This window comes from Mycteria americana, chromosome 7, assembly GCF_035582795.1.
Source record: "Mycteria americana isolate JAX WOST 10 ecotype Jacksonville Zoo and Gardens chromosome 7, USCA_MyAme_1.0, whole genome shotgun sequence".
NCBI classification, from domain to species: Eukaryota; Metazoa; Chordata; class Aves; order Ciconiiformes; family Ciconiidae; genus Mycteria; species Mycteria americana.
In genome coordinates, this window is record NC_134371.1 from 50,594,887 (window position 1) to 50,612,338 (window position 17,452).

The following is a 17,452-nucleotide window of genomic DNA, read 5'->3' on the forward strand; positions in this document are numbered from 1 at the left end:
TGTAATAAGCAGGAGTACTGAAAAGGTATATAAATTTTTTCTGTTGCATTAAAGGATGATGTATAGTGTTCCAGAGGTCAGATTATTACCTGTTCTATTCCTAACCAGGAGATGTATTTGTCTATGGCAGGTTTTCCTAAAGGTCACAGCAGAAGCTGATCCTGGAATGCAAAAAGCAGGTATAGATCCATGAATCAGTATTTGATAAACTTTTTTGGGGACTGTTCTGTATTCTGAATGCCAAGTAAAGAGGAGCCTCAGAACTTTTAGCCTTTGTATGGTGTTCTTGCCAAAATAAATTTGGTCAGCAAATAATCTGTTTTTAGGGCCTGACTTGATATCTGTGAAACAAGATGAAGTCAGTAGAAAGACTTTTATTTAGCTTGGATGAGGTTCTTAACTATGTAAATAAAAGTGGAGTGTCAAGCCCCCAGATGTCAATGGTTTTAGTAGCTTTATGAAAAGTACTTTGCTGACCATTAGTCCATAAACTATATACCTGATTAACTTGTTCATCCTGCTGAGTAAGAGGAATGTTAACCTATATGATGCCACTAGATACAGCCACAGTGCAGCAGCTGCAGTTAAAGCAATCTGGTGATGTGATATATACAGTTGGTAAAATCTGGAGCTCATTAAAATGTTTGTGCTGCCTTCATGTATGGAGATAAAGTGTCTTCTCTGCTCCTTTTCATCTTAACCTAGGAGACACTCAAGAAAATGGTTCTACTCTTGGCAAAACTTCTACTGAGAACAAACCAGCTGAACAAACCACACTGAAAACTAATGACACTTCTCGAATGCCAGTAGGCATAGCAGGAGATCAAAATGAAGGCAAAGGGTCCCGACAGTATAAAGGTTTTCAGCTTGTACATCAGCAGATCAAAGCACTGCTCATCAAACGGTTCCACCATGCCTCCCGCAGTCACAAGGACTTCCTAGCCCAGGTATTGACTGACTTTTGCTGTTCTTGACTCTTCCCCACAGCATTCTCAATGCTGTTGTTCCCAGCAATGTCTCTATGCAAAGCAACAGTGGTGCCGCAAATGGGTAACAACGTCCCTAACTGTTCTAGTTATGATTCCAACTCTTCTGCCTCTTATTCTGTTTCTTTCTGCCTAGAGTCTATCACCCACACCAAGTTCATGATTCAATCGCTACTAGCCCAGCATTTTATTTTTAACATAATACAGTTCTGAGACAACCAGAATCTTAACAGAAAGCTTTGGAAATTAAATTGTTGGTGTTCAGGAGCTAAACCAGATCTGATCTGTGTGCTCCTGCTGTCCCTCCTTTGCTTATATATATTATGAGTTGTGTACAGTGTCACTCTACAACATATATCTAATAACCTAGTGTGACGTTTTCATGTTCCCTGCAGATTGTTCTCCCTGCTAGTTTTGTGTTGCTGTCTTTAATAATTACAGTCATTATTCCTCCGTTTGGAGAATATCCCGCCTTAACCTTACACCCTTGGATCTATGGACAACAGTTTACTTTCTTCAGGTAAGAGGAATCACTGAGTAAAAGTACATCTGTCATATATACACCCTTTTCTCCCTAGCATTTAGGATCATGGGGCCTTGTCTTACTGGGTTTTTCTCACTCTGTGCGGTATAAAAAAGGATTAACTCCACTGGAATCAGCAGATTTAAAATAGCATGAAATTGGTGCAAGCTGCTAGTATGTCTAACCAATAGTCCTTCAAATATCTTGCTATCTTTGATACTCTCCTCTTCCTACCTGAGTTCACGACCTCAACACTTGTAAAGTTACATATCCTGCCTAGCAGGAGATCCAGGACAGTAAGAAATCTGGCTGTTTCTGATATGCCATTGAACTAGTCCTATATTCATAATCTTAGAGAACAATGAGATTCAAGCCTATCTGCTGACCTGTGGTAGATTTATTTATAGTTAGTACAGTATTTGGGCAAAGTTATGGAAACAAGATGAAAGCAGACACTCTTAGGTTTTATTAATGCTGCTGCTTAGTATCCTTTGGCTGGGTCTGAATATTTTTTTTTTGTCTACTAGCACTTTGTCTCCTTTCATTCTTCATAGAAGCCTCAGTTCTGTTCTCTCCAGGTCACAGTACAATTCCTCTGTGCTCTCCTGAACACTTCCACATATTCCAAAACTGAACTTGCACCAAGTCAAAACATGTGCAATGCAGGGGAAATTTATAAACAATGTTTAAATCCTAGACTAGATCACAACTAGCAGAAAGCAAAACTGAACGCAATAATTTTGAAGCATTTTCCTTGAGTTTCATGCTGAAAATTCACATGAAACTTTAATTTAATTTACACATGATAGTGTATGGAGCAGGGTTTGATATTCATACTTGTGTAACACTTGGCACTAGCAATATTCTGTAGTCTAATGTTATTAGGTTGTTAGTTGCAGACGTTTCACTATTAGCAGCATTGTCTCTGGCCTCAGCAAATGAAAATGCAGAATGCGTTTTTCATTTTCCGATTACTGAGCGTGACAGGGCTGAGAGGGTAGAAATGCAGATTCAAGACTTTTTGTAGAATACTGCTATAGGACTATGTCAGAAGTCATGCTTTAATATTAGGAGAAAAGGGCCACTGCTTTAGCAGGTTAACCATCTTGGAGGGTTCTGGGTTTTTGCATAAATAAAATAATTGAATTATCAGCATTTGGAGGGGGGGCAGTTGGTTCTGCCACATGGCTGTCCTTCACCAGTTGCTATGTGTATTCCAGTACAATAGTTTGAAAAAAAAAAAATTATAGAGAAAGTCCTATCTTATTCCCTTAGCAATGAGCGTCCTGGCAGTGAGCAGATGGTCTCCCTCACTGATGCTTTCTTGAATAAACCAGGATTTGGAAATCGCTGCATGAAGAATCAGCCTCTTCCGTAAGTTGCTAGCTAATCTCTCTTGAATAAGATTCTAGCAGGGTATTACTAGTGGAAGTTGAGTAGTGAAACAAGAACAAATTGGCTTGACTTTTCACTAGAGCAAATGCTTCAGATATATTGTTGGCAATAATATCTAATATTGGGTCAAAAGTAACAAACAAACAGCAAGGCAACAATACCACTGGATTAAGAATGATTCACAGTGCTCAATGTGACTAGCTGGAAGCCAGCTCATGTAGCCTTGTATTGAGAATTAAGCGACCTTGAAATGTATGTCAGTAGGTCAGTGAGCTCAAACCCAAATCTTCACAGCTTCCCTGGCACTTCCCACGTGTGATTCCCCTCAGGTTCCCCCTGCTCCCACTGGTGTGTTTGGAAGCAATAGCTTCAGCAATTACTCAGATTGTGAAGTAGCAATAGGACAGCCTCTATGATTTGAAGGTGTTCTCATTCTGGAGGACAATGTTAGTAGAGCTTTTACTTTAACCCACTAAGTGGGTAGGTTTGTTGTCCTACCCACGTACTCTGCCTGTGAGTCCTGCTTTGGAAGCATTTGTCACTGGCATGCTCTGCTTTGCCGTTTGTTCCTTTTCTCTTGCCTCTCTCCCAGTCATGATATCCAGCAACCTGATTCTTCTGGCTGTCCTCTCCTCTCCTCTCTCTTCCCCTTCCTCTCCTCTGCCTGGTACAGCAGGAACAAAGAGGAAACTTTAAAAAATAAAGAGAGAAAAGATACTGCATGAGCAAGGAAAAGGATAGTTTCTTCACAAAGAAGAAACTATATGTGTCCACTGCAGATTTCATGTGTACTAATGGGTCAAACACAGTCCCCTTGTTCCTTCAGTGGCCTGTCTGCAAGCTGAAGAGAGTAAACTTGGCAGAGATGTGGGGGAAGTTTATATTTATTCATGTTTACCAAGTACCCTAAAATGTTCTTTTTCATAACTCACGGGATAAGGGCTGACAGGAGAACATCTGCTGAGAGCATTGTGATTTTGTGGATTTGTGAGCTCTCATGGACTGTATCTCTGCACAGCTTAAAGAGTCTGTTCCTCTACACAGGAACTACCCATGCAAAAATATGCCAACTGCCTGGAACACACCTGCTGTTCATCCCAACCTAAGCAGTCTCCTGCTGAGCCAAAAGTGGAGCCCTGAGAATCCTTCACCTTCCTGCAAGTGCAGCACTCATAAGAAACTCACTATGCTGCCAGAATGCCCTGCAGGTGCAGGAGGCCTCCCGCCACCACAGGTAGTGTCCCTGCGCCACAAATCTTTGTAGAAAAGTTTCATGGCAAGTGATGGAAAAGGGATTAGTGTGCAAGTACCTTGCCATGCCAATATACATGGATGGAATTGAGTACATTTTTTTAGGGGGGTAAGAATTGCTGGAATTTGCAATTCAGTTTCAGAGGTATTGGAAAAGCTGTAGATTTAAATGAAATTTGATTACTATTTTCATCCAAATTGCAAACTTTTCATATAGAAGAAAATCACAAAAATTTTAACAATTTGTCAAATAATTTTTTAAAACTCTTAATTTTTTTTGCCTCAAAGAACAATTCTATTTAGAAGATTACCTTTCTTTAAAGAAGGGAAGGGAAGGAGGGAGAAAGAAGAAAGGAAGGAAAGAAAAAATGTCATGATTTTGAAAATCGTGGAGTGGGGTCATCTCATTAAAAATGGAAAAATTAATATTGAGTCAACCCAAAATAATTATTTTTTTATATGTCTTTTGGTTCCATTTCTAGAAAGAAAGTTCTAAGCTAGCAAAATGAATGTTTGTATGCATGTGCATGAAGATGAGTAATTTAATAACCACTGATGCTGTATGGAGAAGAGATTAGAGCTACGTTCCCACCTGTTGCTATCAATGAACAATCTTAGTAGTGACCTTTATAAAATGTGCTTGCTCTTTTGAAGAGCAAAGGAAAATTATAGCCTGTTAGTGTTTACATTTTCTAAATGTTTTTCTAACAAGGTAAAGAAAACAGAACTGCAGCCACTTTCAGAGTAATAGCTCACTAATTTAATGTCTCACCGTGCACATCGTTTGACTTAAATATTCCTGTTTGCCAGGCTGCACACATTAGCCAAATGACTAAAATAATTCTAGTTTTAACACTAATGTCACAAGCTTAATCAATTTCTGAATCCAAATCCATGACACGATCTCTTAAAAATACTGATTCAGCTTGCTTTGGTTTCTCTATCGCTATTCACAAAACAAAAAAGCAAAGTTGTTTTAAATACCTGTAGAATTCCTGTCTATGAAACAAAAAATGAAATTAATAAAGAGGTTATATTCTGACCTTATTCACAGCATCCCAAGTTATTTCTGATTTCCAAGTAATCCCTGTCCAACAGACAGCCAAAGTTGAATTTTGCTAATTGCATACTAGTGTATTTGAGAGGGAAATTTAGTCTAAAACTTCAAATCCAAGAAGGATGCAAAATTAATTTGTTTGTTTATTTGTGGGGATTCTAGTCCTCTAAGGGAAATATATTTATTATAATATTATCCTGATAATTTTGCAGGATATGATAATTTTGTATAACTTGTCAGGAAGAAACAGTTCACATTTGAGTCTCCAGGGAAGCAACAGTATGTAAATAATTGTGAAGTATGTCTGAGCATAGACAGCTCATTTAATGAAGGCACTATGAGGATGCTACCAGTCTTCCTGTGTATTGTCTAGAATCACCTAGACCATTGTAATGTATCTTCTGTGTCATCCGGTACTGCCTCTCCGTGGACAAATGTAGGAACTTCTGGAAAGTTCATTAGACTTACTTTCTAGGTCATTACTAGGTCGTTTCAGGTTGCAAGCTTTGCCCTCTGAAACTGCCCAGGAACCTTTTTAAGTATATTCTACCTTGGGATAAACTGAGCAAGTTTGAGGTCTTGTGTTTCACAGTGACCCTGTACTTGCAGAAGACTCACAAAGGTGTCGTTGTGTCATTTTCATTACAAAAAAAGAGAGGAATTTTCATTCAAGCTATCTAATGTGCTAGTGAAGGTGAAGTTTTCATATTAATTTTTACTTCAACTTGCTAAATCATAGAAAACTGCCTCATCCTTATTGGGACCTCAATTTATTTGAAAAGCTTCCTTCTTTCACAGTGAAGAAAAAGCCTTGAGCAACCCTGGCCTTTGTTGCAAATAACTTGGGTCAAGTTTCAGAGTGAAGTGCAACTGTTTTGTGTCAGGCATCACAAACTTCTGCGATTTCATGATTTCTTCTGAAATATTAGCAAAGTAAGGATGCTTGGGCTAGAAAACATCTCATTTCACTCTCATTTCAGTGATACTATGAACCTGAGCAATTCCTCTGAACCAAAGCTACTTTTGCTGTTTTCCTGACACTTACTTAATAGCTTTGGAGACTGTAAAGTTTACTGTGATTGATTAGGTTTTCTTTTCTTTGCAGAGAGTGCAGCACAGCACAGAAATTCTTCAAGATCTGACCCACAGAAATATTTCAGATTTTCTGGTGAAAACATATCCCACTTTGATAAAAGGGAGGTAGGGGTGAATCTCTGTTTTTCACATGTGGTATTTTGTACCTGGCCATGAAATTCTCATTTAATAATAATATAGCACCTGATGTGCCACAGTATTGTGTAGACTTGAGCATCATGTCCATATTCCTGATGTAAGAATAAGAGATGCTCATTTTAGGGGAGTTAAATTGTTTTAATTATACCTATTTGTATAATCGGGTACTCCTTTATAGGCAGAGCTAAGTTTCAATGTTGATGGAATGCCATGTTAATCGTAAAACTGGTGAGAAAACTGGTGCCTCTGCTCAGCATGGTGAACTGTCATGGAGAGATACTAGTTTGTGTCCTTGAAGAACTGTAGCCACACCAGCATGACCATCTGCCTGAGTTAATTATCACTTGCTTCCCAGAAGTGCTAAAGAGCCAAAGGACAATGTTACATAGATACATCTATCCTACTGATAGCTCCTCAGCTTGCATGAGTGTCGCGCATGGTAATTAGCTGTGCAGTGTCCATGGCCTATTATTTCTGATTCAGGCCTTGCTACCTTTTCAATTCCCAGCAGAGTTCTTGAAATTTCCCATTATATTAGTTGTGTGCTGGCTGCCTTTGACTGATTTCTCTTAGCACATGTCATAATTGCTTTAGATATATCTTTTAAAATTAATTCGTTATGGATTTAGGATAGAGCCAGTATGTGTCACTTTAGAAATCTTGCTTATCTCTGTATGAGCTGGAGATTAATCATGTCAGAAGGCAAAACAAAACAAAAAAACAAAAACCCACTGCAGGGAATACCAAAAGTCCAGACAACCACACAACTCAAAGTAATCAGCAGCAATTAAAAAAGCGAATAAAACAACAACCAAAAAAAAGCTGTCTAAGGGAAACTGGAGATCTGCCAAGCATAGGAATTCACCTTTAATTTCCATTTAAGCCTGACAATACCATTGACTTTGGTTCAGTGCATTAAGAGACAGGATTCTCTTTGTCTGTTTCAGCTTGAAGAGCAAATACTGGGTCAATGAGCAAAGGTAAGAAACCAATTCACAGATTATGGTGGTAAATAAAGGAACAATGAATTTCTGTTTAACCATGGAGCCTCACAATGTTTCTCTGAATGGACAAGGGGAATTGTAGCAGATAGTACAGAACAAAGAGATGGCTTCAGTGGGAAATAGGTTGGGGGTCAGTAAGGGTTTTATAAAGACAAGGGGTTATATTTGTTTGGACTACCCCCACAAGGATGAAGGCCTGAGGCACACAATGGAACTATCACAGTTTTATTATCTGCAAGAGTCAGACTAATGGGATCTTCGTGATGGAATGTTACAATACAGTACTGTACTACATTGCGATGGTGCTCTGATGCAGCTCTTTCAAAGTGCAGCAGAAAAATATGAACCCTCCAAAAAAAGGACCTGGATAAGATGAAACCTAGACACCAGCTATCAAATATAGAAGTAACAACCACAGCTCCTCATCCCTGCTCTGAACATGTGCAGTAGTTATAAAACAGATTCCACTAGTGTTCTATGCTTACATAGAAGCATCAGCTAACTCCAGTGTGATCTCAACACTGCAGATACTAAGCTTAGAAAGATGACTGATTAGCCTGGAGAACGTACTTATTTAGTTTTTCATCAGCAGTAGGAATTCACTTCAAAGGTAGCAGCTGGATGACTGGCTTCCTTCACAGAATATCTGCTTGTTCATGTGCAAACATTACTTTCTATGGGATTAGACTTTGGTTCATCTCATGCAATAGTATTTATCATTATGGAGTATTGGCTGGCACCAGCATTGGTGAATAGCTGCTCCTCTCAGGGCAACTGAAATTTTAACTGAGGTCCATGCTGTCCTCAGTCCTCCATGCTGTCCAAACAGTTATATGTCAATTATCTTGATTTAAAGATTTTGCACTGTAGAAATAACTGTTTTCTCCCAATCTTCTATCTAAATAATAATTTTCTCAGGGTCCTGGCATGAACACCTCAGAAACTGATAGGACTTCTATTATTTGTAAGCCCTATAAAGACCTAATACAACTTGTTAGAAGAAGAGTGGAGATTGTTATACATGAATTATATGATGTATAGAAATCAAACTTACATTAAATGGACTTTTAGTATTTCCATCAAAGTACAGAGTTTTGGGTCTGTGGTACAAGTGACTGATTATACTGTTCTCTTTGTTAGATATGGAGGAATTTCTATAGGAGGAAGGCTCCCAGTCCTTCATGTTTCTGGAGACGAAGTTGTCCATTTTTTAAGTGATCTTGGCCGAATGATGAATGTGACAGGGGTAAGCAAGATTTTTATTGGTTTTTTTGTCCCTTCACTAAAGAATTGTTACAAAGCTGAAAACCTGCAGCACCAGATTTCATCCAGACAGCTGATCTTTAGCCTTTTCTTTTTTACTTTAGGGACAAACTTCACTGGCTGCTGCTAAAGAAATTTCTAATTTCCTTAAATACATGGAAACTGAAGATAATATTAAGGTATTTGCTGGAAGTAGTCTGCTACTCACAGTCTTTCTTGACATAGACTTCAAATTGTGAGAATATTGGTAGTAGCATTCTCAGATGGAAGAGCTGATATATTATAAGTAATATGGGATATGGTGTTAATGCAAAGTTATTTCTAATGTGAGATATTTTAACCATGTTCTTAGTACTTCTTGCTGTCCTAAATACTTCCGAGTAGGACATATTCTGCTAAATTTTAAAATGTGCTTCTATAAAATCCCTTGACAGTGGTTGTCCAACCCTTTTAAAAGTATAGTATGTGAGCTCCTCCTGCTGGACTGTGCCTAGGAGCTATGAATTCCTGGTGCTGGATTCTTCCCTGCTGACAGTGCCTGCCAAAGTAGATAAAAGGCATCCAAGTTTTCTCCTGCAGCTCAGGATTATTAGTGAAGGCTTCTTAAATGAATCTGTGCTTTCTGACTCTTTTAGGTGTGGTTTAACAATAAAGGCTGGCATGCTATGGTTAGTTTCCTTAATGTAGCAAATAATGCAATCCTTAGAGCTAACCTGCGTACTGGCCAAGCCCCTGAGGAATACGGGATCACTGCTGTAAACCACCCTCTGAACCTCACTAAGGAGCAACTCTCTGAAGTCACTGTGTAAGTCTGCCTGTGGTCTGCTGCTGGCTTTTACTGCTCCCTCTCCTGGCAGCTTACCACCTCCAGTGTACTCACACTCGAGGATTGTCCTGGTTTCAGCTGAGGTAGAGTTAATTTTCTTTGTGGTGGCTGGTATGCGGCTATGTTTTGGATTTGTGCTGAGAACAGTGTTGATAATACAGAGATGTTTTAGTTGTTGCTGTACTAGTCAAGGACTTTTCAGCTTCCCGTGCTCTGCCAGGTGCAGGAGAAGCTGGGAGGGGACACAGCCAGGATAGTTGATCCAAACTGACCAAAGGGCTATTCCATACCATATGATATCATGCTCAGTATATAAAGCTGGGGAAGAAGAAGGAAGGGGGGGACATTCGGAGTGATGGCGTTTGCCTTCCCAAGTAACCATTACGTGTGATGGAGCCCTGCTTTCCTGGAGATGGCTGAACACCTGCCTGCCCATGGGAAGTAGTGAATTAATTCCTTGCTTTGCTTTGCTTGCGTGTGCGGCTTTTGCTTTACCTATTAAACTGTTTTTATCTCAACCCTCGAGTTTTCTTACTTTTGCTCTTCCGATTCTCTCCCCCACCCCACCGGGGGCGCGTGAGCGAGCGGCTGAGTGGTGCTTAGCTTCCAGCTGGGGCTAAACCATGACAGGATAAATAGTTCAATTGGCAGAATGTGGAGGCCTTACCCTGAAGGTTTATTCTAATCAAGAATTAGATATACAATCTATTCTTTTCTGTCTCATTATATTCCTATAAGGGTTCATTCCCATCCCATGTAGGAGCTATGACCACTGGTTATACATGATTACATGTTTCTGTTGATTCCCAAGCACAAAGATTCTGAAGTCTTTGTTCATGCTCCAAAGCCAATAGATCTACTTGTAAAATAACACAGAGATCATAACCAAAAAAGGAATCAGAAATTGTCCTTAATTGACTACAGGTAGGCAGTAGTCAAGAACCTCTGTCTTGGTGCCAAGGACAGCACACAGGTAGATTTTCAATGGCATGTAGTAGAGTTGGTGTATTCCAGAATCTAAAAGCCATAATTTCTTGAAAAAGACACCTCTAAGAAGACATGACTTCCCACTCACGTCTCCTATTAAGTTCAGAAGTCAGTGAAACTGAAAACTTCTGCCTTAGCACAGAGGCAAGATCTGCGCTTCATCTCACTGTCTGCAACTTGCCTCTTTGAGTCCCTCTTTTCCCAGCTCCCAGAGCACTTTGACTATTGTGCCTTAATGTCTAGTTTGAGACACACCATACAGGAAAGGCTGTCAAACTGAGATACATATAGGAGTTGAACTGCTCCAGAGAATGAAGGCAAGTAAAAAAATCAGGGAATGGTGCCACAAACATCCATATTTGTTAGCTACAGTCCGCAACACAACTTGGGAAAATACACTAGCACATTCTGAAATTGGAAGTGTCTTCTACTTACAAGATAACCTTGCTGCTTCTAGATCTTAAAATTCCCTCCTTATTCCCCAAATGCTAATATAGTGTTGTGTTGCGTCCATTCCCTTGCTCACAGGCCCTTCTTGTGCTTTGTTCTAGGCTGACCACTTCAGTGGATGCTGTTGTTGCCATCTGTGTGATTTTTGCCATGTCCTTTATACCAGCTAGTTTTGTTTTATACCTGATTCAAGAACGTGTGACAAAAGCCAAGCATCTACAGTTTGTCAGTGGTGTGAGCCCTGCGATCTACTGGCTGACTAACTTCATGTGGGACATAGTGAGTAACTGCTGATCTGATTTCATAGCCTGTAATTATTCCTGGGTTTGCATGAACTGGGGACTAATCTGTGAATTGAGTGAAGGTGATTCTGAGCATTGCAAAGCATTTATTTCTTTAAGTTTTTCTCAGAGAGCATGCTAAGGATCTGACCTCCTAACTAATTACAGATGTAGAAATTAAGTCAGGTGCACAGCTCATTATTCAACTAATGAAGCAGAAATTGTTGTAATCTTAGGGTTTCCAGTCCTTACAGCTGAATGTATAATTAAGTACAATTTACCATAGCAGGGGAAAGCCCAGTTGCCTGATGCTAGTCACTCCTGCCCGCTAGAAGAACCATAACATGTTTCAAGATATTCAAGAAATCTAAGTGGGGAGATTCACAGGCTGCTGGAACAGTAGCTGGAGGCCAGACAGAATACTCTAGGGTGTCTAAAATTACATAAATTTATTTGTTTAGGTCACTGAATCATGTTCACTGTGTTGTTCCAAAATAATTTAGACCACAGGCCCAGGCTTGCTTAGATGGGGCCCAGCTACCCTCCCATTACTCCTCAGCCCGCTTTGTCACAAAGGAGCAAAGTCTTTGCCTGGTTGAGGCACAGCAAGGGGCTTGTTTTCTGGCCATGCTTTCTCAATAGAGTGGCCAATGGCTTATGCAATAAGAAAAGCATGAACATGGAACAGAAAAAATTAAAAAGAAAAAAATTGAAACAATTGAGAAGTCCTAAACTCTCTGGGCTTTGGAAGGTGCTCTTTCAGGAGAAGGCTTAATTTAAGGAAAACATTAATATAGTAAATGAGGAAAAGAAGCAGGTCTCTCAGTTCCTGTCCCCTACTGGTCATAGCAGCCTCCCAGCAGCTTCCTTGACAGGAATTCTGCTTGGCCATGGCCCTTGACAGCATGATGAAAAGGTATTAATTGGTGTTAGCAGTTCTGTGAAATGCCACCTTCCATTCTGCATGGGCAGCTCTGTGCATTGCAGTAGACTAGCGCTACTAATACTGAACAGAGAATTGAGAAGAGCAGTGGCCAAGCATACTCACTTTAGCCTCCTCCCAGGAATGTGGCTCAAGTAACTAGCTTTTTCCCTCCTACACAGTCTTTACATCACCAGAAACTGCACCTCCCTTGCATAACCATGGCCTCTTTCTGTGGGCAGCCTGCCGGCAGGACCATGAAATAATTGGCTCCCAAACCATAATCTAAGAAACAGCAATATATGTTGTATTTTTGATGAACAGTCTGATAAAAGATGTCTCATAAAAATGTCGAGTGCTGCCAGGGACCCATTGATCCACAGCTTGAGTGTGACTAGTCTAGCTCATAAATTCCAGCGTTCCTCAATACAAAATCCTTTTGGAATAATGTGTAGGATCTGGATATGTTTGCAGACCTTCTCAGTCTTACACACTGATCTTCACCCTGTGATGTGGCAGGTGAATTATGCACTGAGTGCTGGAATGGTTGTGGTTATATTCGCTGGATTCAACAAGAAAGCATACACTTCTCCAACTAATCTCCCTGTGCTTGTTGCCTTGCTGCTTCTGTATGGGTGAGTGTTCAAGGTTGGTCCTGCATGTGGGGCTCCGTATTTCAGATGGAAATGTTGTCATGTTACTGAGCTTGGTAGTTAGTGAAATCCAGCTTTAAAGAATAAAACCAGGTGGGTACAATACAGGTTACAACTGGGTTCTGTCCCTGCTCCAGGATATTTATACACACTGTCTGGCCACATGCTGTAAAGAAGATTTTTTTGTCACTGCCTTACATTTTTAAGCATTAAACCTGATCCTTATGGGAAAATATATTTGTTCAGTTTGCTGCTTTCTGATATGTACAATGTTTAGGAATTTAGTGGTTGTTCATTTGCCTCATTGAAAGCCAATACTAAAATAACTTTCAGCGTTTAACCCAAGGGCAAAGAGTACTGAGTCTTCAACACTTTTTTTAACTTCAAATGAACATTTGTGTTGGCAAAGTAGTGTTTTAAAAGGCTGACTGATATTGACTTTCTCTCATTTAATTAGTGATCATATATTTTTATCTATAAAATTATATTCCTGATAGCCCTGCAGCTGATGTAGTCTAGGCAAAATGATCAACCAGATCTATTTCTACAGTTAAAGAAATAAATTAAGCTTTTCACATCCTCCTATGTATATCACAAATTAAGTCTAAGAGGGAACAGTTATTTTCTGGGCAGACTACCTTTAATTTTCTGAAGTTTCATTCTTTGAATGAAAATCCTGAGAAAATGCAAAGCATTATCATAATTTAATCTCTGTAAAATACCCAATTTTAAAAAATGCTATCAGAATGTTCATTTGTTTTAATTTTTCATTATATCTTTTTAAAGTGCAATAGTGGTATCTTTAATAAGTTGTCTGTGGCTCTATCTATTTTAAAAAAATATAGTAATTCATGGCTCTGTGGATGGACACTTAAAATGTCTTTACATATTTTAAAGCATCTACTAAGATGAAATGTTCAGAAAAAATATAATCACATGGCAGTCACTTCAATAATAATTTCATAATTTGCTACTCAAAAAACAGAAAGGAAGGTAAATCCATAGAATCATATATTAGCCCTTGCATCCAGCTGCAGTCACAATGAGAAACTTAGGATGATTCTTTCTGACCACATGTGTATTGTCTCGTTAAGTAATTCAGGTTGTTGTTACTGAATTCTTCCTAGTCAGACTGATTGTTGCTAAGCGTTGTAAGTTTATTCCAGAGGAATACTCCTCTTGTGCTGCTGCATGTGCCTTTGCTGTGTCCCAGAAATCATGGCACAGGAAGCTCCAAATCAAGAGTAAAAAAGCAATGGTAGAGGAGTTAGAAAAGAATATCAACATTTACAGAATTTCTGATTTCTTTGGACAGTTCCAAAGGCTGAGGAGTATCTAGCAAAGCAGTACATTGTATTTGCTTTATCTAACATTTCTTTGTTTCTCCCTCCTGGTGTACAGTTCACTGAGATGTGCAAGGATACCTGGGGTGATAATCTTGCTAGCATTAAGTCTTCTCAATTTTAGCAGTTTCTATTGCCCTGCATTTTAACAGCAAAAAAGGCTAAGCAGAAAAAACTTTTTATCTAGTAACCAGGGAAAGAATACTGTGGTGGCATCTCTGATTGGTTACACCATTTCATTACACTTGGGATGAGAAGAAAGCTCAACTTCGTGTTTTCATTAGGCCAACTGAGAATACTGACAAGCTGTTATCATAGTTTTTCTATCTTTTGCATGCAGATGGGCAGTAATTCCCATGATGTACCCTGCTTCTTCTTTCTTCAGTGTCCCTAGCACTGCTTATGTTGCATTGTCTTGTATTAATCTCTTTGTGGGTATCAACAGCAGTGCCATTACGTTCATCCTGGAGTTATTTGAAAATAATCCGGTAAGTAATGTTTTTGTTGACACCTGGTTTTAAAGAGCTGTGCAAAGGGTGTCCAAGCATAACCATCTCTGAGTAACTGTCTTTTTCTACCTTGCCATTTTTTCTGGCAGTAAATGAGTGGGGAACTTGCTGAGTAACTGCAGGGACAGGTGAGCAGAATAACCCAGAGAAGTGACACAGGGCAATTGATATCTTGGGCTACACACACAAGGAATTACATTGAATGTTTTTCATCCCTATGAGCAAACTTCTGTACTCTTTCACAGTTGGGGAGGAGGGGACATGGCACTTTGTGCTTGCTTCTGCAGCTTGGGTTGTACAGGAAGAGGTACATGGTAGAAAATCAGAGAGTCACCACTAAGTAAGGAAAGACACTCCTCCTCTAACACAATGACTAGCAGATGTTCTGCTTACAGTAGCATTTTGAGAATTTCCCAAAAATGGTTTAACACCACCAGGAAGGTGGCAGAAAGTACAAGAATAGACAGAATAAAGTCAGTGCCAAAATTAGTTCTTCGAAAGGCTAAAAGATCAGTTTATAAAATGCTGTTGGCTTGTATGCACTATTATCTACCACCTCTATAGCTGCTGATACTCTGGCCACTGAGATTGACATCCTTTCTACATTTGACAGCAATCCAATTAGCTATCATTACTGATAGTGCATTTTCAAACACCATGTGCTGATCAAGCATTGTTGTTTGTCGGGAAGGAGAAACATATCTTGGTTCAGTTCATGATTTCAAGGGCCAGCTTTACAATACTTTCTGTCCCTGGTGTTCCTGCATTCTCAGCCATGCATCTTGATAGCACAGGGTTCAATCTAGTGCCATTTTGGCTGTGGCACAGCAGGCCAGTATTTTTATCACTGATAATATGTCCCTGTTGTAGACACTGTGTCTCCAGAGGGAAAATTGCCTTTCTCTGGATTCAGTGTTGGTGCAGCTAGACTGCTTACACCGTTTTGGGTATCTCCACATTGTACCAAAGTCTACTGTGTAGTTATGCCGAGACGCTGGTACTTTTCAGTATTGTGACGGTCCTGATTATGGAAATATTCCAGCTGTAAATAAAGATGTTATGACAGAATACCACTCTTTCTTGTTTCTCATAGTTGCTGTTTATAATAGCTGACACCAGAATTACATGTTAATTCTGCTACACAGAGAAATACTTCGTTACAAAGATTAATTTCTCTCCGCATTGGCAGTTTTTCACAGGCACCTTGTCTGGTGCAGTGTATACCAGCATTCTGCTGTGCTGCGTTCTAGGTTGCAGATGCTTTGGGTGTAACTCGATAAATTGTCTTGTTTTCTCTGTTGTAAGAACACAGAACATCCAGTTTCTCTGACATGACAAAGAACTTTTCACTCATGTTGCTATGTTTTCTTAAAGAAGTCTGGTTTCAACTGCTTATTATGTTGTTTCTGTTTCTTATAGTCTTTGCTGAAGTTTAATAAAACATTGAAAAATGTGCTGATTGTCTTCCCACATTTTTGCCTGGGCCGTGGACTCATTGACTTGGCCATGAACCAAGCTGTGACTGAAGTATATGCCAGGTTTGGTAAGTAAGAGCCAATAAACAAGAAGTTATATCACTGTCACATGTCCTGACCTTGGATGAGATGATTGGAAGTGTTATCTTGGAAAATTAGTGGCTGTTTCTGAAATTCTCTCCTTTCACATCATCAGATGGATGAGGAGTATGAAAGTTCAACCTCTCTGAAGGAATCACAGCTTCTGATATAGCTGCCAGAACACTGCAGCCCAATCATTAGTCTGTATTGGAAATGAACCTGTTTGTTCAGTGCCAGACTCTGGTGTCTTTTTATCATTTGTTCTGAGGTCCTTAGATCATTACAGTAGGATATATTATTTAATTTTGTTTGAATACTTCAGCAGCCTTCATGCTAATGCTTAAAGTGGCTGCTGTTCTTCAAATGCATCCTCTTGGGATATGGCTGTCTCTGATATCAGACAACCTCTTATTAAAATAATAGTCATATAGCCCAACTTATCTGTTTTTATTCAGAAAATGTATGTCTTTCACTTAATCCATGCAAATTTCATGTTATGATATCCAAAGTAGTGCATATTCAGAGAGCTTATATTCATTTTTGCTCCCATGCAGCAGCTGAGCTTGGAGTGTATTTTCTTAAGAATCTTTACAAGACACTGGAAAAATGAGACATTGCCTGATCATGATCAAATAAAGTACAGATTTTCATCCTAAACCATTATGATTATGCCTTTTGTTCTGAGGAGCAGTATTTTGTTTCAGCAGTATTTCACCTTGCTTCCTGGTGCTTTTTCTCCAAAGGTGAGGAGCATGTTTCCAACCCTTTTCAGTGGGACTTTGTTGGAAAGAACCTGGTTGCCATGGCTGTTCAAGGGGTTGCATTCTTCATTCTGAATCTCCTTATGCAGCAGCGTCTGTTCTCCACAAGATGGTATGTCTGGAAGCTTGTATTAATATTTCTTTATTAACAGGGTGAGTGTCTTTGTTATTCTCTATGTCCCTCTTTTTTCTTTTTCTCTGAATTTTTCAGCTTTTTTTTTTCTGTTTACTTACCTTATTTCATCTTATTTTGTTGATATCCTGGTTCAAAAAAACATTTACAAATATGCATTATCTTAACAGGATTTAAGAATATATTATTAAAGAAATTAGTTTTCTTGAATTAAGAATTTAATGTTGCAAATTCTTTTAAATTAAGACACTGTAATAGTGAGATTATGAAATGACTTGGAAAGTTTGTAGTGTCATAAGTACTTGCATGAGGTACTAGT

The 17,452-nt window shown here is 39.2% G+C and overlaps 1 protein-coding gene across 1 annotated transcript in view; it reads left to right on the forward strand.

The window, feature by feature from the left end:
- ABCA4 (ATP binding cassette subfamily A member 4) overlaps positions 1-17,452 on the forward strand; it is a 76,479-nt gene that overhangs the window by 50,761 nt on the left and 8,266 nt on the right. Inside the window, exons 26-40 of the mRNA XM_075509156.1 lie at positions 131-179; positions 706-947; positions 1,382-1,506; positions 2,785-2,883; positions 3,949-4,138; positions 6,318-6,412; positions 7,393-7,425; positions 8,590-8,695; positions 8,817-8,891; positions 9,348-9,517; positions 11,077-11,254; positions 12,698-12,813; positions 14,515-14,662; positions 16,103-16,226; positions 16,983-17,112. Of these exons, the coding sequence (XP_075365271.1) occupies positions 131-179; positions 706-947; positions 1,382-1,506; positions 2,785-2,883; positions 3,949-4,138; positions 6,318-6,412; positions 7,393-7,425; positions 8,590-8,695; positions 8,817-8,891; positions 9,348-9,517; positions 11,077-11,254; positions 12,698-12,813; positions 14,515-14,662; positions 16,103-16,226; positions 16,983-17,112 (1,880 nt within the window). The remainder of the gene's footprint in view (positions 1-130; positions 180-705; positions 948-1,381; positions 1,507-2,784; positions 2,884-3,948; positions 4,139-6,317; positions 6,413-7,392; positions 7,426-8,589; positions 8,696-8,816; positions 8,892-9,347; positions 9,518-11,076; positions 11,255-12,697; positions 12,814-14,514; positions 14,663-16,102; positions 16,227-16,982; positions 17,113-17,452) is intronic.